General features: G+C 38.4%; 5 protein-coding genes across 7 annotated transcripts in view; 2 read left to right on the plus strand and 3 right to left on the minus strand.

Annotated features, from left to right (window-relative positions):
• Nucleotides 1-69: 69 nt before the first annotated feature.
• Nucleotides 70-10579, plus strand: LOC130419547 (zinc finger Y-chromosomal protein 1). Its single transcript, XM_056746381.1, has 8 exons — nt 70-759; nt 1665-1761; nt 2027-2371; nt 2481-2630; nt 2741-2860; nt 2972-3106; nt 5523-5666; nt 6051-10579. The coding sequence occupies exons 2-8, from the start codon at nt 1695-1697 to the stop codon at nt 7355-7357; spliced, it is 2268 nt and encodes a 755-aa protein (XP_056602359.1). The 5' UTR covers nt 70-759; nt 1665-1694; the 3' UTR covers nt 7358-10579.
• A 98-nt stretch (nt 10580-10677) lies between these two features.
• On the minus strand, nt 10678-13088 carry zgc:153704 (Lipocalin-like). Its single transcript, XM_056746387.1, has 6 exons — nt 12493-13088; nt 12109-12248; nt 11954-12033; nt 11756-11869; nt 11067-11168; nt 10678-10865 (listed from the first exon to the last, which is right to left on the minus strand). The coding sequence occupies exons 1-6, from the start codon at nt 12586-12588 to the stop codon at nt 10852-10854; spliced, it is 546 nt and encodes a 181-aa protein (XP_056602365.1). The 5' UTR covers nt 12589-13088; the 3' UTR covers nt 10678-10851.
• A 4313-nt stretch (nt 13089-17401) lies between these two features.
• On the minus strand, nt 17402-18535 carry LOC130419552 (cystatin-B-like). Its single transcript, XM_056746389.1, has 3 exons — nt 18357-18535; nt 17791-17892; nt 17402-17674 (listed from the first exon to the last, which is right to left on the minus strand). Exons 1-3 carry the CDS (start codon nt 18429-18431, stop codon nt 17546-17548), a joined length of 306 nt encoding a protein of 101 aa, XP_056602367.1. The 5' UTR covers nt 18432-18535; the 3' UTR covers nt 17402-17545.
• Nucleotides 18536-20692: 2157 nt separating this feature from the next.
• Nucleotides 20693-24142, plus strand: LOC130420104 (thiosulfate:glutathione sulfurtransferase). The gene is made up of 4 exons (XM_056747195.1): nt 20693-21023; nt 21933-22055; nt 22147-22309; nt 22573-24142. The coding sequence occupies exons 1-4, from the start codon at nt 20879-20881 to the stop codon at nt 22625-22627; spliced, it is 486 nt and encodes a 161-aa protein (XP_056603173.1). The 5' UTR covers nt 20693-20878; the 3' UTR covers nt 22628-24142.
• LOC130420102 (ras-specific guanine nucleotide-releasing factor RalGPS1) overlaps nt 23913-26462 on the minus strand; it is a 93243-nt gene continuing 90693 nt past the window's right edge. For all 3 annotated transcript variants that reach the window (XM_056747191.1, XM_056747192.1, XM_056747190.1), the window contains one exon: nt 23913-26405. In XM_056747191.1, the coding sequence (XP_056603169.1) occupies nt 26376-26405 (30 nt within the window). In that variant the 3' untranslated portion in view covers nt 23913-26375. The remainder of the gene's footprint in view (nt 26406-26462) is intronic.

Below are 26462 nucleotides of genomic sequence, written 5' to 3' on the forward strand. Positions count from 1 at the left end.
ATCAATTTCAAAGTTATTCAAAAATCAAACGTTTCTTCTTGAAGTTTCATAGAGATGATGAGAAAAATGTGGCTACCTCAGCAACAAATATAATGTTAAGACTTTTCCTCAAAAGGTTCCTAAAAAGATCTTGTCTGGTTATATGGGTCCATAACAAATATTTTACATGCGCAGAATCTTTTTTGTATAGAAGGTTCTACAAATTTAAAAAGTTCAAGAAATAGTTATTTTAGGAAGCTTCGCCTGAAAGGGATTTTTTGAGGAACAAAAAATGCTTTTTATGGGATTGCTGTGTGTTTTTATGTAATTAAATTAGCTGTATGCAGGGGTAGTTTAGCTGTGGCTGAATATGTGGCAGCTGAATCTGTGAATCTTGTTATTCTCTTGGCACAGGAGTATGTTAATAAGTATATTCTAGCTTTGTCGAATAAAAAATGTTCGACAACATAATAAAAAACATTTTCAATAACCCTGTCCGTTAGCATTTGCTAAACGTGTTTTGTCGGCCTTCCTCGTTTTCCTGCGGCCGTGTCGCAGTGACGCTCCGGTAGAGCTGCGGCGCGTCTGCGCGTTGAGCTCCGCCCTCCCTGCGCGCTCCGCGGCCCGCCCAGCGCCCGCTGACTCCCGCTCGAACCCTGCCCGAGTCTGGGGAAACCCGACGGCCTGTCTGCGGGAATTCTGAAGGCCGTCGCGCGCGTTGATCAGATGCATCAGATCCCACGGATTTAATCAGACGATACCGCTGCGCGTCCACGCCAGGTTTGTGTTCCATTAAAGAGAATTATGTTGCGTTATGTTTTGCGCGTTGCGTCTGCAGACGCGAGGCCTCGTATTGGGCCCCGGGCAGGCCGCGGTAGGGCCTCGCGCACCGGGGGTGGGTTATTGTTTATAAAAACCTCTCGCCTATTCGAGTGCGAGATATTCAATGGTTGCGCACGAGGCGTGTGCGTTTTGCATGCTTGCGCGCGTTTGAGTGGGAATGAACATTAGTGCTTTATTATGTGTCAAAATGGCGCACACGGACGGGTTTTGTTTTCGTGCTATGGAGGAAAATTACGGGCGCGAGACGCCATGTTCACGTCCGGTTTCGGCTGCGAGGAAGCGCGTTCATCGGCGCGATGGGGGGTGGGAAGCTTCCACACGCGCGTTCTTCTTGTGCATTCTTCGCGCAGGTTCACGCATTCTTTATTATGCATTATGCATGCAATGGTTGTTTGCATTGTATTTGAAGACGCTGCATTGAATCCTGTGCAACGATCAAAGTGGATGACCAATTCGCTGTTTTTTGACGCTCGTGTGCATGTTGCTCTCCTTTGTTGTCGCAGTCATTTGCAAATTAAAGGCACACGCATGCCCTGATTGCGTCAATAATTTGATCATGCATGGGTGTCTCTGCATATATTTCAAATGCATTGCGTCTGTATGTGATGACAGTCTATTGTGGGAATCTGTGACATTGTTATGACCCCTCCCCTCCAGAAATGCAATGCGTTAATACATTAAATAAAATTTATTTGACTTTCAATCCTGTTTACAATCGATTTCTTCACAATGATTGCATGTGCTCAGCTCATATATAAAACAACAGAATTTGTTTTTATTGTTTTGTCCGGACTCTGGAATGACATCTGCCAGACTCTTGATGTGTTTTTGTGTTGCATTAGTTGTGCAGTGGCCAATGAAGAGTAAAGACGATGGCTGAGGAGGTCACGAGGCTTGCGCTCCGCTCCCAAGAGCCAAAGATAATACTGCATGGCTCAGGTAACCACCTCACAGTCATCTCTTTCATGGTACAGACCGGACGTTCAGTGACATTAACAGTAATCAGAGAGAGAGACCAATAATCGATTTGGCTAATTGTTTTTATAAATAGTACAGCTTTTATCTTTGATAGCTTGTTCTCACCGTTTCAAAAAGCAGTAAAATGTTTAAAAGCAGCAAAAAATAACTCCCGTTGATCTGTTAAATTGATCGGATGTGAACTAATGATCAAGCCTGTGTTTTCATCATCTCTGTGTGTATGTAGACGATGGAGGTGCAGGGGAGGAGGAGTACGTGGTGGAGCTCCAGGAGACAGTGCTGGTGTCTGAGGTGGAGGGGGAGGGGGTGTCCGTGCAGGGCTTCTCCTCAGATGAGCTCGTGATCCAGGATGCAGTGGAGGACGTGGTCGCTGAGTATGTGCACTGCGATGACGACGAGGGTGTTGCCGTGGAGACCTGTGTGATGTCACTGGAGGGCGAGGAGGAAGAGGAAGACGGCGTTGCCATGACAGAGATGACAGAGGATGTTTTGGTGGCAGAGGGGAGAGAGCAAGATGAGCTGGACCAAGAACACGACTCTGACAGCTGTGGAGACTACCTGATGATCTCATGTAATACTTGAACTTTCATTCTTGCATTTATGTAGTTGTTTGTTTGTTTGTTGTTTATTCAATTCAAGTCCCTGCCTGTCTGATCGATTTATGTTTTCTCTGTCTGTAGTGGATGATGCTGGTAAAATGGTGTCGGGAGATGGAGAGGAGGTGACAGTGGAGGGAGCAATAGATGATCAGGAGGTGGAGAAAGATGAGGATGGACAGGAAGTGATCAAAGTTTACATCTTTAAAGCAGACTCAGGGGAAGATGATCTTGGTGAGTGAACTGTGTGTTTAACACATGTGTGATGTCTCTCGGCCATCAGATGAAGATATAATGAGCATCTAAAGACTCACGGTCTGAACTCATCCTCCGTGTGCGTGTAGGTGAGACAGTGGACCTGGATGAGAGTGATACAGTGGCTTTGGCTGAACCTGTCGTACGGCCGCTGAGAGAGAAGACGGTCTACATGTCGATGGGAGACGGCCATCACACACAAACAGAAGGTGAGTAAAACCAAGAAATTTGACGTGAACAGTATTAGTTTGTTTTTAGACACTAAAGGCAGTATTTGTCAGTTGTGTGTGTTGGTCTAGCTCATGTTTTTTTGTGTGCAGGAGGGTCGAAGGTCTCAGATGAGGTCTATATGGAGGTGGTGGTTGGCGGGGAGGAGCCGGTGTCTCATGACAGAGCGTATGACAGCACCGCACTGAGCAAAGACTTCATGCCTGTAGCATGGGCCGCTGCTTACGGTCAGCACTTTCTCCAACAAAAATACAGACATATTTATAGCCAGCACCCCTATCACCCTATAGCCCAAGACTGGTTGCCCACTAAAAAGCTAAGCAGGGCAGAGCCTGGTCAGTACCTGGATGGGAGACCTCCTGGGAATGCTAGGTTACTGCTGGAAGAGGTGTTAGTGAGACCAGCAGGGGTCGCTCACCCTATGGTTTGTGTGGGTCCTAATGCTTCTTAGCATCCCCCTAACTCCCTTTGTCCATGACACTTCTCCTAAAGAGTAGGGATGTAACCCTGGTGTCATGGCCAGATTCCCTCCAATGGCCCTTGTCAATCATGGCCTTCTTATATTCCCCAACCTCTGAATTGGTTCTATCTCTCTCCTCTCCAACTATAGCTGGTGTGTGGTGACCGCACTGGCGCCGTTGTGCTGTAGCTGCCTTCGCATCATCCAAGTGTATGCTGCACACTGGTGGTGGGTGACGAGAGACCCCCCTGATATGCTTGTAATGCGCATTGGGTGTAAAGCAATACACAATAAAGTGCTATATTAATGCCTCATAAATTCATTCATATCATACAGTGCAGCGTGTAAGTATCTCAGTGTGTTCTGTGTTAATTTGCCCCCTTCCGGATTTTTTGTTATTTGCATATTTGTCATGCTTATATGATTCAGATCATCAAAAACATTTAATATTACTCAAAGAAAATATAAAATGCAGTTTTAAAATGCAGTTTTTATTTATTAAGGGTAAAAACAATCCAAACAATTCTGACCCTATGTGAAAATGTATTTGCCACCCTTGGTAGCTTAATTACTGCCAGACCTGTTGAATCAAGAAATCACTTAAGTAGAACCTTTCTGACCAACCGGAGGAGTCAAATAGCAACACATCATGCTGCGATCTAAAGAAATTCAAGAACAGATGAGAAACAAAATAATTGAAATGTATCAGTCTAGAATGGGTTACAAAGCTATTTCCAAGGCTTTGGGACTCCAGCGAACCCATGTGAGAGCCATTATCCCCAAATGGAGAAAGCATGGAACATTGGTAAACCGTCCCTGTAGTGGACGGCCTTCCAAATTACTCCAAGAACACAACGACAACTCGTCCAGGAGGAAATAAAAGATTCCAGGACAGGATCTAAAGACCTGCAGGCCTCTCTTGCTTTAGTTAACGTCAGTGTTCATGATTCTACAATAAAAATGAGACTGTGCAAAAATGGCATCCATGGGAGAGTTCCAAGGTTGAAACCAGTGCTGGCCAAAGAGGCCAAACATCTTGATGATCCCTGAAAGTTTTGGGCAAATATTCTGTGGACTGATGAGACAAAGGTTGAACTTTTTGGAAGGTGTGCGTCCTGTTACAATTGGCATAAAACTAACACAGTATTCATTAAAAGAACATCATACCAACAGTCAAACATGGTGGAGGTAGTGTGATGGTCTGGTGCTGCATTGCAGCTTCAGCACCTGGACGACTGGCCATAATTGATGGAAACATGAAATCTGCGCTCTACCAGAAAATTCTAAGAGAGAATGTCCAGCCATCGGTTTGTGACCTCAAGCTTAAACGCACTTGGGTTATGCAGCAGGACAATGATCCAAAACACAACAGCAATTCCACCTTTGAATGGCTAAATAAATGGTGGTCTAAATTATGGTTTTGGAGTGGCCTAGTCAAAGTCCGGACTTAAATCCAATTGAAATGCTGTGGCATGAACTTAATAAGGCTGTTCATGCTCAAAGACCCTCCAATGTGGCTGAATTAAAACAATTCTGCAAAGAAGAGTGGGCCAAAATTCCTCCACAGCGATGTGAAAGACTTTCGGAAACACTTGATTGCAGTTGTTGCCGTCAAGGGTGGCACAACTAGTTTTTAGGTTAAGGGGGAAGTTACTTTCACATAGGGTCAGAAATGTTTGGATTGTTATTTCCCTTAATAAATAAAACCATCATTTAAAAATTGCATTTTGTATTTAATCTGGTTTTCTATGTGTATTATAAAAATTTGTCTGATGATCTGGATGATTTAAGCATGACAAATACTTTGTTTTAGAGTGAGGTGCGTCTGGCACAAGTTGCGCAGAGACACATCTTTATTCAGCCCGAGCTGGGCAGTTATTAATTCAGGCGTGTGTCATGTGTACAGCACAAACTTCACAGTTATATAGTGAGTCTTGATTGTATTGTTATTCCGATGTAATATCAATAAAATAGTTATAAAGTGAGACGCATCTTCTTTATACAACGCGAGCTGCGCAGACATGCGTCTTCTTTATACAACGCTTTATACAACGTGCGCAAACTGCGCGCCCAATTAATAGAGCGCAAGATCCACAGTTATAAAGTCAGGCCAGTCTGATCTGTAAAGAGCATCTGTGAGTATGAGGGTCAATCATACATCCTCATGTTTTTGGGATAATCAGGTGCGGCTGATCATGAGGGTTGTGAGAATCGTAACGGTGCGGCGAGTGCATTGCTGCACATAGACGAGTCGGATTCACTGGACAAACTGAACCGGCAGCACGGCAAAAACAAGAGGAGAACCGAACCACGACAGGTCCAGACAGGTAACACTTCCCTTGCCACATCCTGCATGTCTTGTGTTTTCTCACAAAGGTGTTTTATTATGTTCATGCATTAGCAGACACTTTTATCTAATGTGACCTACAGTCCAAAGCTAAGCATTTAATAAAATTCCCTGGAAATCAAAATTGTTTGTTTGGTGTCGCTAGAACATCTTTGGATGGTTGAGCTTTTTAATGGATGATGCATCTACAGAACAGAGCAGAGCAGAAACTAAAATTGTGCATTCATTTTATCACCAGTCGAAATGTCTTTTGAGTTAATATTTTAGTATGTGTTTTAGAAATTTTATTAAGTAAATTAATTTCAGCAATGTTTCATTCACTGTGTTTAAATTTGTATTTAGTCTCTGATTTGTTTTCCTGCAGCAATCATCATTGGTCCATATGGACAACCTCTCACCGTCTACCCCTGCATGCTGTGCGGTAAGAAATTCAAATCCCGCGGCTTTCTGAAGCGGCACACTCGCAACCACCATCAGGAAGTCTTGACTCGCAAAAAGTACCAGTGCACTGACTGCGACTTCACCACCAATAAAAAAGCCAGCTTCCACAACCACATGGAGGTTCACACGCTCAGTAACAAAGCCCCCTTTGAATGCGAAACCTGCGGAAAAGAGTTCCACCAGCAAGCGGCATTGTTCTCTCATCGTCTTCAACACCATCACCGGGAACAGAAAGCACCCACGGCCATCGCTTCCCCCCTCCCTCCTTCTGCCGCCAACAAGACGCACAAATGCAAGTTTTGCGATTACGAGACTGCGGAGCAGGGATTGCTCAATCGCCACCTGCTGGCCGTTCACAGTAAGAGTTTCCCACACATCTGCGTGGAATGCGGCAAGGGTTTCCGCCATCCGTCGGAATTAAAGAAACACATGCGGACGCATACGGGCGAGAAGCCGTACACGTGCATGTACTGCGATTACAAATCGGCGGACTCTTCCAACCTCAAGACGCACGTGAAAACGAAGCACAGCCGCGAACTCCCGTTCCGTTGCGAGCGCTGCGGCCAGACCTTCAGCGAGGAGGAGGAGTTGACGCAGCACGCTGCCACGCACGAGGACGCTCGAGGACACCAGTGCAGCCATTGTGACCATCGCAGTTCCAACTCCAGCGATCTTAAACGGCACATAATTTCCGTGCACACCAAGGACTACCCGCACAAATGCGCCATCTGCGGGAAAGGCTTCCATCGGCCATCCGAGCTTAAGAAACACTCAGCTTCTCACAAAGCCAAGAAACTGCACCAGTGTCGACACTGCAATTTCAAGATCGCCGATCCCTTCATCCTCAGCCGCCACATCCTCTCTGTGCACACCAAGGAACAGCAGCAACCGCAGCAGCCCGCATCGCCAACGCCGGCGGCTCAGCCGCAGCCCCCGACTATAGAAAAGGCTGCCCCCAAGAGGACTATAGGGGCAGCCCAACTGGCGGCGGGCGGCGCTGTGGTAAAGAAGGGTGGTGGGGGCAAGGGCCCACGGGAAAGGAGGGTGTATCAGTGTCAGTATTGCGACTACAGCACTGGAGATGCGTCTGGATTTAAGAGACACGTCATTTCTATTCACACTAAAGACTATCCTCATCGCTGTCAGTACTGTTCTAAGGGCTTCCGGAGACCTTCTGAGAAAAACCAGCACATTATGAGACACCATAAAGACGTGGTGCCTGCAGAATGAGCCCGGAAGCCCGCTGCACCCTCCTCTTCCTCATCTTCCTCTGTGTCCCACTCACTTCCGTAAGAGACACTAAACAGCCGGTGATTTGAAATCATCAGCTCTCATGTCGTCAACCAGTTGCATAGATGTGCGTGTGTGTATGTTGTCGTGTCCGTATGAGAATGCATTTTCACTTTGCTTAATGGTCATTTTTTTTCCTCTCCCACATTAAAGGAATAGTTCACCCAAAAATGAGATTGTCATAAGGCACTTATTCTCATTTTGTTTCAAACCCTCATTGCTTCTTTGGAACACAGAAAGTAATTTTTTAAAGAATGTTATGGCTATTACAGTTTACTTGGACTTTAAAGCTTGCCAAAAAAGCTCCTGAAAAGTGTCATAAAAAATTGGCCAGACTTATAGCTTCTGGTGTATTGAAGCTGGTATTTATGTCTAAAAAAAATGTTATGTTGTATTAATGCTAAAAGGGCTTTGGTTTCATGTTCCACTGAATAACAACACATGGGTTTGGCACAAAATGAGGATGAGTAAATACTTTTGAGTGAACATATTCTTTAACTTGGTTAATTGTTGTGTGTGTTTTATGTATTTCTATTGATGCATCTCAATTTGGATTTTGTACCTTAACTGATCAACTCTCAATGAATCGTGTTATATTCCTCAAGCATTTTACAGACCCAAGTCAAGCATGTGTTATCTGAAAACGAAAATATTTGACCCTGACATCATATATATGCGCTCTACAATGCTTTTTGAATATAGGACCGTGTGACACCCAATCCAAATAGCCAAATATTCCTCTTGATTTATAACATTTTATTTATGGGCAAGGGTGCAGAACTTGGACATGGTGGAAACATCACATGTTTTAGCGTTGGAGAGATATAAGGCTGTTTTTCAAAGGATCTAAAAGCAATGCCTTATTTTTCTTCATTAGTTTGGTCAGAATGGGGTCACGTGGGACACATGTGGTCTTTCAAACTTCAAATAACTGCAGTAAGCTTTGTGTTTACCTTGTATTTTTGTCACCATGATGAAAACATGCGGTTTCATCATTAATTACAAAGGGTTTTAAAGGAATAGTTTACTAAAAAATTAAAACGTGTCATTTTTTTTCTTTTTTGAAAATGCAATGTTTCGTGAATTCTTCAAGCGTGCTTCGTTACAACAACCAGAGGCTTTGAAATCTCTTAAACAGACAGAATGCTTCAGTGACAGATTTGTTTTGTTGTGAACTGTTCGTTCAAAGCTTATACATATATTGGTTTTAATGCTTGTAAAGCCTTTGAATCTTGATTAATGGTTTTTAATGTTATAAGTTAAATTTATGGCACGCAATGAATGGATGTGGGACCACAGAACTTATGTATAGAATTAAACTGTGAATCTCACCGAAGATTTCTGGGTCATATTAATCTCCAAAATCAAAACATTGCAAAAGTATTTTGAAAACAAACACAAAAACAAGCATTTTTCTTTGTTTTAAGAATGTAATGCTTGTATGAAAGCAACCCCTAACAGAACCATGTTCTTCTGAAATACCTTAAAAGAAATGTTTGTAGTAGCACCTTTGCCGATTTGATAAATACATATTTGTAGTCAGTATTTTGACTTTAAGGAGGTTTAAATAAGTGCCGTAATGATTGGCATGGAAAATATAGGAATTGTTTTTTTACAGTATTTGGTTATAATTGAATACACGCATTATCCGTCATTGAAATCTGTTATGTTTTATCTTGTTAATATGACCCTAACTTGTCAGTCTGAGATTCACCCAAACAAACTGTATGCGTGCACTATATACCCCTGTAACATTTATCAGCGGTACTGCCTGTAGCAAAAAATTCATAACCTCATGGAACACTTCAGTATCAGGCCGATGGTATCACTCATCAGTATACACAATATGGAGTATTTAGATGAAATGAATGATCATATCTGTGTGTATGTAATGCTACGACTGTGTTTTAGTTGAGTTCTGTACCAGATATGCTTGACATTGCCAATAACCCTTCACCAGTGACCCTTGAGCGACTGTAATGACTATCTTATGATGGTACTATTTGACTGTGTTTGCATGCAGTTAAAGAAATCCACAAAGCCTCCTTAAACCCTCTAACTGTCTTAATAGCCAACATCAGACCTCGCCGAGAGCATGCACACGTCTCGCTCGCTGTAACAAACAAGTAGTGACGTGTTTGAAAATGTCCCACGTACACACATACAGATTGTTTATGTATAACATTAGATCAGCCATGGATCCGAAAACCGTTTCACTAGCCTGTGATGTATGATGTCATCTCCAGCTCTGCACGTGGTTGGCCAGAGGTTTTAGATGAAGTGGACCGATTACATAACCTTAAACAGCCTCTTTCCATCACGACACAATTGCCAAGCGTCTTATCTTACTCGAATCAATGCCATTGGTCAGAAACGGCGTCGGTCGCAAGCCGAGCTGACCAAAGCACTTGTCATTAGCCTTCCTCATCCTTTTGTCCCTGTGATCATTTTTATACCGCAGATATTTATTTGGTCACCGTTTAAAATTTGTTGTATAGTTAAATGTAACTAGGATTCTATGCGATTATAACTTATTGTTTTGTACACAGATCTGTAAAGAGAGAGAGAGAGACGCTGTAAACAATTCAGGATTCTGAACTTTGTGTTGTCATGGATGTATCTTCACATTTGTTTTAAAAAAAAAAAGATAAAAAAGGAAATAAAAGGCAAAGTATTTTCCTGCATTCTCTGTTCGGTGTGATTACATGAGTGAGAAAATCTATTAAAACTTTATGAAATGGATCTGGGACAAGGTGAGAATCTTTTACTTTTATTTGTATGATGATTCATTCCGTATATGGCCATTTATGATATTCAATTAGTTTTTACCTTTCATAATTGAAAAGTCTGACGCACTTGCCTGCTTAAAATGAGTTCTGAAAACCAAATATAGCACTTTTTTTTACCAAAAGGTTAAAAGGAGTGATGTCTTATTGTCATTAATGACAAATTAATTTCACAATCATTAACCAAGTTGGTTGCATTCACATAACAATCTTGTGATCTGTACATTGCCAAAACATTTTTTGTAGTATTCATGTCTTGAAATTGTTTTCAAAAATGCTCTTAATCCAAAGGAAACACAATATGTTTTTGTCTTACCCTGTTTGCAATTATCGTATGTGCATATTTATTTTGACATAAACCTTCTTTGTAATTTTTTCTGAATGCATTTTAGTTAAAATGTATAGTTTGTACTGAAGAGCTGTGTTTTTACTTATTCTCTTTGCAGTATTCCAGTTTTAAAATCTTGACACAGCTGAGGTTCACAAAAGATTTTATTTATTCCATACTAAAAAAAATCAAAGCAAGAGAGATGTTTTAGAGGGTTAAAGGGTGCTTTCAGTTTAAAAGTTAGAATTCAAATGTTTCACTACAATAAGTAGTGTCTCTTCCGAGACTCGAGGATCAGATAGGATCTTCAAATCCACAGTTCAAGGGCACTCGTCTAAGAGAAAAGACAGGTCAGAGATATTGAAATATTTACTTAAAATATAAATAAGCATATCGTTTCAGACAAATGTTGGTTTTGTACTGTATGCACAGATATGTAAAGTTTGAATGTTCTGTAGGGGGCGCTATAGCATTGTTTAAATAATGGTCTGATAATTTGAGTGTTTTTTTGTGTTTCAGCACAGATTTATTTTACCATTTTTAGGCAGGACAGCAATGTTCTCGGGTAGAATGCCTTGTTCCAGAGAGAACTCAGTGAATCTGTCCAGGACGTCCTGGCCCAGGTCTTGTGTTCGGCCTGTAACATAACATAACACGTACTCACTTACTTTTTGTGAATTGTGTAAATTATGATGTAATACAGCAACAATTCTTACACGGAGAATTTTTATGCAGGAAGAACAGGAATATAAAAGTTACAGTTTAAGTTTACCTTAACATTCACTGCAAACAACTCATTGACAATTAAGTTTTTCGTTTGCACTACTATATACAACAAATAACTAGAAGGTATACTGATAATATAGTAGTTCAAAAGCAAAGTAGCAGTTCTTTATTTAAGGAAAATATACTTTGCAGCTTTCATGTAGCTCAGTGGTAAGAGCAATGCCAATTGGTTCAATCCCAGGGGGTTGCAAATACTTAGAAACAAATGTATAGGATAATGCAATGTAAGTCGCTTTGGATAAAGGCGTCTGCCAAATGCATAAATGTAAATATTTACTCTCAGTATGCTTTCTTATTTAAAGTTTAAAAGAGGTAGGCCCTATAATAATCTAATAGCACACTTGAAAAAACTTTTTTGTAAGGGACAACAGACAAAGCAGTTACATATACAGTCTCATGCTATCATACCTCTTTTTTCTAAACTTTTTAAATTCTTACCGTAGAGTTTGTTCAGAATAGTTATTGAATCGTCTTTGGTCTTGATGGTGTGGATCACAGCATATTCATCATACTTTACATCCACAACACGCATGTCATTTACAGTTTCCTGGCCTAAAGGAACAAATAAACATATGTTACCGAAAGTCCTGTAAGATTTAATGCTTTATTTCAGATCTGCATGCAGGAGTCTCTCACGGTCACTGTAGAAGGTGAATTGCCCCGGAATATTCGTCTTCTGTGCCACATGGGTCATTCTCCAGCATGTGCCATCAGGACTGAAAAGCAAAGGTTTGAGTAAACTCTTTGAGTTTTCAATATACAACACAACTTTATATTGATATATATCTTACTTCAGACTGGAATATGCCATCTCTAGGTCTCCATCGTCGTTTGGTGTCAGCATGGCGACACCCGTCTTCATGTTTGCTTTACGGACGACAAACCACTCTGCGTTGGTAGCAAAACCAATCAGGTACCATTTCCCAGCTACCTGTTTCCCCAGGCACATGTCATTTTAAGATGTTCATCAAGTGTTAAACTATTACTTTTGCATTTATTAAACAACATCTTAGTAGGGTTTGACCACCCCTAAAGTCTAAATATCTCTTTGACCTTGTTGTAAAAATGTACTTGGCACAGCACATTTAAACGATGTGCATTAAGTCTGTCTGGAGACAAAAAATTGTGATAATCATTCATTTGATTTCTCTGTTCATAAGTGTTTGCATTCTTACCCCCTGGAAGTCGAAGTCGGTCTGAGGTGTGACCTCAATACTAACGGCAAGGGTGCAGAGCAAAACTCCCATCAATCCAAAGAGGGCAGTTGCCATGGCTTCTGCAGAGCTCAGTCTGAAGCGAGTTGGAATGGATCTCAAGTTCTGAATTGTGAGCGGGGTCCCACAGCCCTGTCTTTTATAGAGGAGCCCCCCGCTACATGATCATGCCCCTTACACACATCTAACAAACAAGCTGTGTCCAGAGAGCAACACACACACAATTTTCTCCCGCATAGTCTTCCATTGTTTTATATCAAAACTAATATTTTTTTTCCTGTATTTTATTAGTGGGGCTAACTGATATCCTACTAAGTCAGTTTGGAGTTGTTTTACTGTATTTGGCATTTTGCCCTCACAGGCATGAATAATGTTGGGCCCCTTTCCCCATTTTACTGCCTTGCTATGTAACAATTGGCCCAGAGATTTGCAGCAGGGTATGGATATTTTCTCTTTACCAGAAGCAACATAAACAACCCTTAAAGCACACACAATGCCCCCTTAAACTTGTTAGGGGGCATATGAGTCATTCTTGTGAACCACATTGTATTTTTTCTATTATAAGGAAGTAATTTCACTACTCTTACTGGTGTAAACAGAGATTGCCATGTCCTGGGTAATAAAAAAAGTGTTGATGTTTCTTAAAATGTTCAATTATTTAAATGTGAATTAAAATACATTGATACTTTTCTACTTTTTTAATTCAGAATCAAGGAAAAGTTTTTCCCACTTTCAACAAAAGTAGCTAACAAAATTTCTTTAATGACTTCATCCTCCAGGAAGTGACTTAATTTATATTAATTCTGAAATGTTTCCTGGTATTATTTGGTTTGTCAATCCAGTTTGATACATGTTTGGAATAATTATGTATAGTATCAAATTTTAAATATGGTGAAAATATCAAACTGTGAATTAGCACCCTCAAAATGGCAATCCTCCCTCACTGTGCAACGGTGACTATAGCCCTTTCTTTCAATTTTCATTTTATATGCCATTGTACAAAAAAATCTTATTATAATGAATAAATGTTTAAAAAATATTTTTGAAAGTATGCTATACCTTTTAATACTTAAAAAAAAGAACAAGAAATAGTTTATAACAAGAATGACTGTGTATGTTCATGTGTTGCATGTGGGTTTATGTGTTAATGACATCAATAATACTTACAGATAAACACACAAACATGGTGATGAAACAAAGAGCTGCCTTATGTCTCTCTTTTGCTCTGGGCCTTTCTGGAACCTGGAACAGAGTTTAATGTCAGCAATTTCCACCAAACACCCCCCACATCCCCAGCCCTCCCTACATCGGACAGTACACACACACACACACACATCAACTTCCAAAAGGATTTGGACAATATGTTTGCTCTCTGGTTTGGATTTGTGCAGTAATTTTGAAGTTAACATTGCAATTTTAATGAGCTTTACATTATTATATTCATCAATCACTGTAAGAATCACAGCAGGGCGGTTTTATAGTTTTACCCGATTTGAAAGCACAAAAGGAATTTACTCCTATGGCTTTACAGCTGTTTTGTATTATATACATTAGGGGTAGGTTTACTGGACAAGGATGAGATTAAGCCACGAGTAGCCCTAGGACATTTTAGTCAATTAAAAAACATACTTTACAAAAAACTACTGTGTTTCATCTTGAGATAAAACAATGGCACTGATATATTTTAAGATAAATTGTTTTTGATCAAGACTCTTCTAACATTTAAGTTAGTCTAGGACTTGACTTGAGTAATGTCTGGGACACCGCCTGTCTCATGTCTGTTTTGTGTAAGTTAGTGCACGTTTGATGACTTCTAGTGTAGCTCACGATTTGTGTTTCTGAAATGCCAGTGTATTTTGTAAAAAAAATATTTTACTATAGTGACTTGATCCATATATTTGCTGTGGAAAACCATTTTACACGCCTCTATTACAATGCAAAGCCTGATTTACTGGACCTCAGATATTAATCATCATTATATCTCAATCACTGTGTGCATGATGTTCATTTATCACATCTCACAGTTTTGCAACGAATGCAGAAATCAAATATTTGATTACTTAGTGTCTGGGGTTGGGATCAGGAGAGTCTTCAGTCTAGACTTGAACGTGTCTGAAACTTGAGTTATGTGTTTAGCTTTTCTTGACCAGAGATGTGTGGTGCTTAAGGGTGTGAGGGGTAGTAATAAGGTGATAATAAAAAATTAAACAGCATGTATGTTTTTTTTGCATGTGTAAGTTATGCCAGCTATATTTAAAAAAAGGGATAAATAATCACTCCTTGATGGTGAATGACTTGCACTTTTGCTGTGATGTGTGTCATTATGAGTCATTCAAGTGGTTTTGGGAGTTTATCATCTGACTCGCAGACAGACTAGTTTAAACCTAAACGTCAGCAAATAGATTGAAAATCATACATGTGAGATGAAGACTGCAGTCACATGGGATGATTGCCTTTATTTCCTCATGGGACATTTCTGTTATTGTGGAAATCAGAATTATGGCCAAAAGTTATTTTGTTTGGAATAAAATGGACTCATTGAGCGATTGTGTTTTCTCTTTTTGAAAAAAAAGCAGTCTTTATAGTACTAATGCAACTTAATGAAAAGCAGATGTACATGTTCAACAGCCTTATGTGAAGTGTGTAAATGCCTGAACGTTATTTTAGCCATGGACGAACCTCTGGAATTTATAACGGTGGTTTCCATTTAACTGAGTTTGCATTTCTTAAAAATACTTTTTTTTTAATAGTCATGACTGAAGGATGTCTTTTGAAACCACTGTGCTTATGGTGTAGAATAAAAGTATCAAGTACATCCATGTCCTCTTTCACTCGTTCATCAGTTTACATACAGTATCTCTATATTATAACATTTAGCATGGTGTGAAGATATATTTGCTGTGATACAATACTGATGTTTGTGACTCAATCATTGATTTGTTTATTTATTTCAGAAACCAAACTTGATCCAAACAGTGGGCAGGACAGAACGTTATGGAGAGGCTCAGACAAGACATATTTTTGAATGCAAAACCAGGAAGTGTGTTAGCATCATAGGACTTCCTGTCCCATTGCTATAAAGTCTATAACGTTAGATTTTTTAAATGGGATTTTGGTAAAACGCCCGAAATAAGGTGTGTGGCAAACAAAACCTGTGATTTTTTAAAGCCTTATTGTGTCTTGAAAAGACACTGAGCCCAGAGGCACCCGTGTATCTAGATGAATATATTCATCTGCTCCCACATGAACCTAGAAAAAGAAGAGAACAGGAGGTTGAACACAAACATCGTCATCTGTTGTTGTTATTGTGAGTAAATGATACAAGGTGTCCCTCAATATTCAACACCCACTCACCTTGACAAAATAGTTTGTTCCTGCCACAAGCTGTGTTGTGAAAGATTTGGATTTGAAAACATCAAACTTCTTGCCCACCTTCTCCTCTACTTGTGGCTTAACCTAAATCACACAGAAAACAGACTTTAGTGTTCTGAAAAGGTGCTTTAAGATACAATAGAAGAACCAATTCTGGCTGAATGGTTCCATAAAGGACAATTAACAACAGAAGAAACGTAAGACCTCAAACACGCTGTATAAGGAATTTTGTGCTGGTTTAATGATGATCAGCTGATGGTACATAATGATGCGAAGTGGGAAGTGAAAGTTTTAGACAACAAGTAAACAGGGGCATGTTCAATCCCAAACTGGTGCGCAACGTTTTGCTACGGTTTCCAACCCGTTTCCTGGAACTGGTTTGCAACGATGTGCAGCAAGGTTTGAGATACGTTTTCTCTTGTTTGGTGGGTGTGTCAAGAATGTCAGCCCAATCAGCAGCAAAATGGGTCCAAGTAAAAAGTCGTTTAAATGTGTCCGCTGCAACAATTGAAGATATTAGAAGAGATGTATTTTGAAGCATTCAACACGTATTTATGCCGATTTCATCAGGCTTCGAAAATTCTTCAAAAAGGACACAAAAGAATGGCCTTCTCAGCTGCCATAGTTCATCTCTTGTGTCATCACAACAGGGTGTTTAACCGCACTACCGTTTCCCTTTAAAAAACGTTTTGTCAGGGCTGAACGCAGCCCTGGATTTCTGATCATAAATATTCAACATGTTGAATATTTTAGATTTGGGATCAGGGTGGCTCTGATGTTCTTCCGATCAGGTGCATTCACTCTTAACACACATCACAGGGAAATCCCATAAGATAATTGTTAGAGTCTATGTGCAAGTGACAGTAGTGGTTGGAGTCAGAGTGTGCGGATGCTCTAAGGTGGAACAGAAAAAATAGGTACCGGGGGTGGAGCGTTGTTACACTCTTTAAAAATATTTTAAACAGATTTCTAAACTTTTTAATAGATGAATACGGAGATATTATAGCAGTTTGACACAACTTTAAAAAATAATCTGTGGTCTTTCATAAAAAATTTCAAGACATGAATTTAGTTACTCAAAATGGATACAGTATGATATTTTAAGTTTAATTTCTACAAAAGGAATGTGATAAAGAAGCTAGGCGACTTTTGATCACCTCTCACTATTGTGCAGCGTTATTACAAAATATAATTGTCCAAAGATTTTTTAAGTGTAAAAGATCAAACCAATATTTCACATAAAATTTCCGATGAGATGACAGACATGGTCATTCATAAAGATAAATGGAATATCTGTCAGGACCATTACTAAAATGCCCCAAATAAACTAAAGATGCAGAGTTAAAAAGTCTAATATTTGTGAATTTAGATTAGAACCCATTATAAATTCAAATTTTGTCCACACTGGTCGCGCCTGTCGCATCCGGTGTAGAAACTGTGTCAGAGTACACAACTACATACCAAATAAACCAAACAAAGACACATTTGTCTTTTAGAATTGAATTTAAAAAATCCCTTTATTTTAAAAGTGTCCTTTTATAAAGCAGAAGGAATGATTTGATGCAAGTATTTCTCGGTCCACATTAAAGGTCTTGTAACATTAATAGTCAAGCATTTAGGTATAATGGACTGTTGCATTTATTTAGAAGTATTCTAAAGGGTCCTGATGAGCTTTAGAGGTCTGGACACTGTGAAGCTCAAGTTTCCCACCACTGTGAGGAAGAGACTTATGAACCCTCAAATGAATATATTCATCTGCTCCCACATGAACCTAAAAAACAAAGAGAACAGGAGGTTGAGACACAAACACGGTTATCTGTTGTTGTTGTTGTTGTTATTGTAAGCAAATGATCGATTTTTTTTACTCAATATTGAACACCCACTCACCTTTACAAAATAGTTTGTTCCTGCCACAACCTGTGTTGTGAAAGATTTGGATTTGAAAACATCAAACTTCTTGCCCACCTTCTCCTCTACTTGTGGCTTAACCTAAATCACACAGAAAACAGACTTTAGTGTTCTGAAAAGATGCTTTAAGATACAATAGAAGAACCAATTTTGGCTGAATGGTTCCACAAGAAACTTAAGAAATAAATAAGGAATTTTGTACTGGTTTTAATGGTGAACAGGTGGTGGTAGATAATGATGGCGAAGTGGGAAGTGAAAGTTTGAGACGACAAGTAAACAGGTGATCGAAGAAGAAACATTCAGACAATAAGTAAAAGACAAACCATATAATCTTTAATATTTCAGAAAGAGTTAATAGTCTGTATGTCTGGAGTATCAACGCTGCATTTTAGATGCTTTTACATTCGATAAAAGGTTCTAAACGTGACAAAAATAGACAGAATGATCGTTTATTTTACACGAACGGATCGTTATTAAAACGCTTCACGCGCTCTTTGATCAGCTGACTCAACATCAAAATAAAAGCAAAAACGTCCGTATCTCACCTCATCACAAATCTTCTGCACCTCCTCAGTCGCCTGCTTCACCTCAGATGTTCCTCCGACCATTTTTCGAGCCATTGCGCTGATTTAAACTGTTTGACGATAAAAAATAATAATCGCGTTACAAAGAAGCTCAAGTTTCAGATCTGACAATACCGCACTATTTATTATGTTTCCCAGATCATATGACTATGAGCCATCGGCGGAATGTACCATGTCATCGGTGATATAGGGGAATCATTAAGAGCCACACTTTCCAAAGTAAAGCCCCTTGTTATATATTTTTTTTCAAAAAATGGTTCTACTATATTATTATATTGCCATGTTATACATTTAAGTGTGTTGAAGAATTGGATAATCCTTTGTTTATAACTATTTCAGAAAAAACGACGCATAATGGGTGCAAATGACAGTTTACACACATGACCGTTTTACTGCCAATGAAATTATAGAACGCATAACCGCCCCTCCCACACAGAAACACATGAAGTAGAATGCCGAGCGTAAACGATAAAGGGGTGGGGCTAGCACAGGGATGGGCCGTATTTCAAATCCATGTATTTAAATACGTATTTGAAATACAAAATAGCATTTTGTATTTTAAAGCCTTTGGAAAAATCTAATGTAATTTGTATTTAAATACATTTAAGATAAGTATTTTTGTATTTTCAAAATACTCAAAATACTTTGAGCCAGTCAACCTTTTTATCAGCGTGTTTTCGTCCATAAGCCCCAACATTCATGCACGTGAGCTTCAGCTGTAGCTAAAACCCAGCATTGGATCTGCGACTTTTCTGGAATAATGTGAGGATTTCATGGTCAATTTTATTTGTGTTTAAAATATTAACGTTACTGCGTGTTAGGTATGGGTGATGTCATGAAAACATCAACATGTCGTAGATTCGTAGCGATTATATAAATTGATTTAACTTTTTTTAAATAGTTTATAGAGCTATTGGGGTAAGTAAATATATATGTGCACCTTTTAGTGGGCAGGAATAATTGGAACATGAGAGTGGAAAAAGAAACGAGCAGGCAGTTTTTTTTGTGCACGCTCTCTGAGACGGAGCGTCACGTGTGACGCGGTAAGCGTTGGAATAAGCGCACAGTTGCAGCTTTCTCTTGTTGCTTTGTGCAGTTGAATCCTTGTTTATACTTTCACAATTCACATAGATACGCCGCGAAACTGTTTACTGCGCGCATTCCTCATTAAACCGACGAGGCTTTTATGCTTGACGTGCTCTCCGTTGTATAAATCTGTGAAACGACAGTGGGGGACTCTGATAAATTGTTCTCCAAATCTTCAAAAGGGAGCGATGACAGGAAGTCATTTGTTTGCCCAATAATTTGTGAAACACTCCTCTCGTGATTAATGGATTTCTTCACATATAAATTGATTAGGTTTTGGGTCATTTTTAGGTCATTATGTGAAACAGGTTTTGAGTACACTTCTTAAACCCTCAGTAAAACCCAGTTAACTTCAAATTGTGACATTATAACAAAACATATCAATATATGATAACATTAAACACACTAAATTGAAAAATACTGTCTTATACATTTTTAAATGCATTATTTTCTTTTAATTAACGATTGTATTAAACAAAATAATCTCCATCAGTTTAGTGTATTGATTGTGTGCATCTGTGATGACACTGATTAATGATACACCACACAAAATCTTTAGATTTTAGTAGAAAAAAACAACCTTTGGTTGAATAATGCCAAATTCTAATTTTATTTATTTTTTATTTTAGACAAACTTTCTATTTTTGTTACTGAGTTCGAAGTTATGATGGTGATAAAACATAATAAAATAAAACATTTTATAAAGTGTCTTTTTTTGTAGTTATGTATTTCCTACCAGGCAGGGGAAGGGCATCGGTAAATAAAATGAAAACGAAAGTTTCTTAGCAGTTAAACACATCATGCTTTTTGGCATTTAGAATAGGCCAAGATAGATTTCAGCCTAATGGGGTACCTGCACTGAATCACCAATTTCACATGTATTTTGTGTATTTTCAAAATACAAAATACTGTATTTGTATTAAAATACATTTTTCCACACAGTATTTTGTATTTGTATTTTAAATACATTTACATGTATTTATGCCCATCCCTGGCCGCTAGCACGGTTTATTTGATCGAGAAATTGAAATTAAAATATTGTGTTCATAAATTACAAAACATTTTTTTTTACAGATTCCTGGGAGATATCGATGTCTGTATGTCATACGTAACCGTAGTAACTGACGTGTTAAAAAAATTGCTTAACACTTCAAGAGTTTTGAATGCGGCTCAATGTAGGATTTGAAATCTTGATCCACAGGGCGCCCCCTGGATTATGAATGATGTATCTCAGAGACCCGTTATCACATCCGTGTCGTGATCCATTCATGACGGAGTTACACAGCGATACAAAGTTACATGCGCTATTATAGATCTGTCAATATTACACTTTGTCAAACTTTATTCAACTCGCACGACAAGTCCGTATTCTAGATGCATTTTCGTTTCAGGAGACAATGGACAAAGGCAAACAACTGAAATCAGGATTATTCGCATTAGTGGCGCTTGTGTTACTATTAGAGAATACACAACAATCTGAATTCTGCAATGAACCTGAGAAATGCGATAAGTGGACTGTAACAACCCACAAGACACATGCAGGTAAACAATTAGCCTTCGTATTTTACATACGGAACCTGGTAAATGAAACGTGTCATTATTTATAAAGCAAGCATGACAGTTTGCACGTAGGGGTCAATGACTCATTGGTCAGAGACTTGAGAACAATGGTATGAACTGTTTCTAGAACAGTATTAAAGGCTTATAACGCCATGTTTTAATGATTCATGATCCGATGAAGCTTCTAGGCCTTTTGGCTCTTTTAGGACAGGATGAACAATACATTTAAACCCACTCACCTACAGTCAAACCATCACGAATGCAGTCAACCTCCACTTTATGCACCTACAAATATTTAACGGCTGATTATGCATAATAATATTAATGAGAAAAATCATATGAAAAAAGACAAACAGTTTTTTAAGATTGCGTATTTATTTATTTTTTAAAATAACTGCTATTCATTTCAGGTTTGTTGTAGTCACAGTTAAAACTTAAAGAGGTTGTTTCACATTATTTAGCAAGTCTCTCCTCTCATGCAGTACAGGAAGGAAGGTATTTCTGAAGCCTTAGGGCAATGTCTTGCAAAACGCAACAAAAACAATTGATATTTTGTGATCTGAGTAGATCTCATGTAGCTGTCAAAAGATTTGTGAGTTATTTTCTGAAGAATTTGGAGCAGAAATACACCAGCAAGCAATTCACTTTGAAAGAGTATTTCACTCAAAAAGGAAAGTTTTGGTCAGACAGCTGAATGGTGTTAAAAGGGGGTATTCCAAATAAAATTCAGTCAGAAACTAATACATGAACAATTTAGAAGTGCAATAAATGAAAAAAGTTGTAAGGGTCATTTCAAAGATCTCACATATTAATATGAAACCATACATTTGTTTTGTTTAAGTGTTTCATTTTTTAAAAGATCGTCAAATGAAATGATGTTTGTGTGAACAGATGCTGTAGTAACGTATGAGCAGCTAAAACACATGTTGTCCACTGGAAGTGTTCAGCTCTTCGACGTGCGTGAAGCCAATGAGCTTAAAACTGGTTTTATTTCAATCGCCGCCAACATTCCATGTAAGTCTCATACACACACACCTGCATTTTTTTAAATTCCAAACTTGTACACACACACATATGTAGAGTTCTTAATTTATTGTTTATGTAGTGGGAGAGATTGATCAGGCCTTAAGACTAAACCCAGATCAGTTTAGAGAGAGGTACGGAGTCCTAAAGCCCAGGACAGAGGACACAGACTTCGTGCTGTACTGCCAGAGAGGACGTCGCAGTCTCACTGCACTGAAGACGGCTTGGGCTCTGGGCTACACCAGGTATACACACACACACACACACACACACATGTTTTGCATGAATTCATTGCATTCCTTCTTTTGCCAAAACACAGGACAAAAATATGTGCATTCCAAGCTTGAAATTCTATTTTGTGACAGCAACCTCTGTAAAAAACATTTTTGAAAACCCCATCCAGTCATTTTAAATGGTCTGGAAATGATAAAAAAAAAACGTTAATCTCACTTAAACATTGTAAACTGATACTGTAAACTGTGCATGATGGTTGATATGTTTCTCACAGGGCTCAGCATTACGCTGGAGGATATAATGAATGGATTCAGCGTGAAGCTCAGTAAACCAGACGAACAAGCTTTACTCAATCTAGAACTTCACAGTAAAGCCTGTTTCACCTGACCTCACAACATGACTGAAAGCCCACAGGCCAATGACACATCTTTTAAACATTTCACACAGACGTGTCTCTGTTTTTTATTCTAATGACATTGGAGTGTCTTGAAAACAATGCAGATGAATGGAAGATTGTTTAAGGGTAATTTTGTCAACCAAAATGTGAACTTTTCACTTGTTTGTAAATCCCTGTGATCTGAAGTTTTAAGGCAAGGCAAGGCAGGGTAAGTTTATTTATATAGCACATTTCATACAAAAGGCCAAATTAAAGTGATTTACACAAAATGATTGACATAAGATATGTCTTTAAAATGCAAATTATTTAAGATCACAAATACAATTAAGACAATTTAAAACAGATTTTTAGAAACACTAAAACAGCAATACATTTGAGTGTATATATAAAAAGGATATGAACAAAAGAAAAAGAAATTAGAAATAGAAGTGCAGTATATGTAAACCAACACAGTGCATGCTCAGGTTGTGAATGCACAGCTAAACAAGTGTATTTTTAATCTGGATTTAAAAGTATCTACTGTTGGTGAACGTCTGATGTCTTCTGGAAGCAGATTCCAGCTACGGGTTGCGTAATGGCTAAATGCTGACTCGCCCTGTTTTGAGTGAACCCTTGTTATCTCTAACTGACTTGATCCTAATGATCTGAGAAGTCTGTTTGGTTTATATTTAATAAGCATTATTCAACACACTGTACACTCCTGAACAAAATCTTAAGACAGGGGGAAACATTACAAGTATTCGCATTTCTTGCTGGTGGATCCCAACCAGGCTGTAAGTACTGCTTCAAAATGAAAAAAAAGAAACCGGAGCAAGAGACAAAAATCAGAGAGTAGGCAAGTTTTTGAAAACTTCATTTTGACTCAAACAGGCTGTTCATTAGCAATTTAAACTACTTAAATAAGCATTATGCATTCTTACATTGTCTGCATTCATTTCCATGCTGGTTAATCAGCACAGTCCGGCGACACTAGTTGCCAGCATCCTGGTCTTTTCTTAAGGATTGACAACTAAAGTAAACGCATAAAATATGGTCAATAAAACCAAATATTTTAACTTTTTGCCAAACTTTTCAGCTGTTATGTATCGGACTTCGGATGTCTGTCAGGCACAAAATAAATTTTGCTCTGCCCGCCATCAAAGAATTAAATCTACAGAAACTGCATATGGATGAAATGTTCAGGAAACTATAATAGGAAAAACTGACACTTCACACCATCACGATTAAAACCTTTTAATTTCTTAACTCTTCCATCTTTGAAAAAAGTTGTGCTTATGACATTGAACAGAAAGAACAAAAAGTGAGAGTATGAGGAAGTAATAGTCTTTAGTTGGCAAAAGAAAGCTAGAAGAGAGAATAAAAAAATTCATAGAGGGGTGAGATGAGATGTGCTTAAATAAAATTATATTCATGTAACATGACCTTAAATAAACAAAAAACAAACTTCTTTGATCTGCATTTTACTCAATAACCTGCAGTCATGTCAGTAACTTCTATAAATCTACATTAGAAAAAAAATATTGAAAAGAATAAGCCTGAGTAGACAGGCTGATGCCACTAGAGGATGCTGTACACCACCAACGAATAACAATAAAAATACAGCTTTAACCCAAGACCACGCCTCTTTGGATATCAAAATGGAACAGTAAATGTGCATCAAGACATGAGTACTTTCACTGGCATTTAATGGTTTTATGGAGACTCAGCTATTGATAGCCGATTCAACACTATCGTCTACATTGAAAAGAAATAATTTAGTATGTACACAATTCACTTTTCAAATTCAGTTACAGGTGAAAAAACAGAAGGTACATGCAGTGCATCTGTACATATGTCTGTGTTTCTATGCAAAAACAAGATCAACAGTTTCTGTATGTCTGTAAATACAAATCAAAACAGAACAAAAAAAGGTTTCCCTATAAAAGTTTGAAAATAGATGAAAACTTAAAAAAATAATACTTTCGACAAATAGCTAAATCACTATCAGGTTGTGAAGCTGAAATATTTACATCAGCAAGCAATTCACTTTAAAGGAATATTTCAACCAAAAAATTTAAGTTTAGCCATTATTTACATATATGACATGAGATGAGCAAATATTTTTTGTGAAATATTCCTGAATTGGCAACCCCGTAAAGCAAAGCAGGTGTCTGGTTTTCTTAAGCTGATGTTTTTACAGTATCACAGATTGGCATTCATTCTCCAACAGTGGCACACGCGACATCATCTCTCTTTAGAGCTCATTCAGAGAACACAGACAAAGCTTCAGTAGAATCATTGCACATAACAAACATTTACAAACAAATACATTAGTAACCAATCCTATTCCTTCACTCATTTCAGATCAACACTAAACTCTAAAACATTGTTTTGTTTTGTGCACTGCTGTCAGATGGTTAACATTCACAGACATTGACATACACAATAAATAATAGATTTATGTCAGTTCTGTCATGTCAGATAATTACACGCGTAAGCCTTTATTCAAATTTGACTGATAGCTGTCTACAACATATTTCACCGCAAAATCTAAACTGGCGTCTCAACTAAATTTGCATCAAGAAAATGTTTTAAGAACTATGATGTGCTGTAAGAATTAGTTTTACACTAAGGCGATTCTCTTTATGATAATATACAATCTTGACTATCAATATTGATGTCCCCTTAATCAAAATGATTGTTTGCAATAAATAATACAATTTGTACACATAAATACATTCTTTTTTTTACATTACAGCTATGAAAATGAGTATTTGTTGAACTGGGTAAAATCTTAATAGTCTAAATTATTTTGATTTTGGGGTGAAATATCACAAACATGTTCTGGGCAGGTTTACAGTGATCGGAGCATTTACAGTTTATAAGATGTTTCATTGAATCAAAAGATTCATTTTTATACTTGTGTGACAGGCTAAACAAACTGTCAAATAGTTTTAAGATCATCCAGTGAAAATGGCTGCTTTTGTATTTTAGTTCAAGTTAAAGAAACCCTTTCAATAAAACTGAGGGGATGGACACAAACCTTTTGCTTTGTCGAACTTTTCATGTCAAAAGTTGTAAGAATTCAAACTGTAATACTTTGAAGCCAAAAACAAGATTTCATGTGCTTAAAATGTCCAAAACTTAAACTGAGTATTCAGAAGCTCTGATGTAAACAGTCGCACTATCAAACATCCATTAACCTGTCAAAACACACTGACACACAGACACACACAAACGACAGTCTAGAATATGAGATAATGTGAAGGTAACAGATGTATAAACACTCTCAACCAAAGCTAAACTTCACCGGCTCATTGCTTCAGACTGGTTTAATAAAGTTTGTACTGTTTGTTCACGGCTCAGGGTGCTTAAATATTCCAGCTGTTTTAGACTTGTGTGCTGGAGAAGTTCCAGCGGGACTCACAGGTTCAACTCCGCTTCTGTCACACATAACGACCTTCTCGGTTTCAATTTCCAAAACATAATGGCACAACCGTCCTCCTAAAAAACCCACTCCTCATTTCCTCCTGAATGTAAATCTGTGCCTGCTGGTCTGTGACAAACATCTTCATGTGAGTTGGGGATCTTTGAGCACTGAAGCTCTGGAGAAAGAGTTTGGCTCAGTCAAAGTGCATCTGTTCTCTCTCTCTCTCTAGACCTTTGGCACATTATAAACATTGAGCGCTACACAAGTCTGTTCATTCGAACGACATGAGATTCGCTGGTATCTAAATGAACAGAAAGAGCAAGCCATTAAGAGCAAAAACTTAGTGAATATTACAGGT

Source organism: Triplophysa dalaica, chromosome 4 (assembly GCF_015846415.1).
Source record: "Triplophysa dalaica isolate WHDGS20190420 chromosome 4, ASM1584641v1, whole genome shotgun sequence".
Classification (NCBI taxonomy): domain Eukaryota; kingdom Metazoa; phylum Chordata; class Actinopteri; order Cypriniformes; family Nemacheilidae; genus Triplophysa; species Triplophysa dalaica.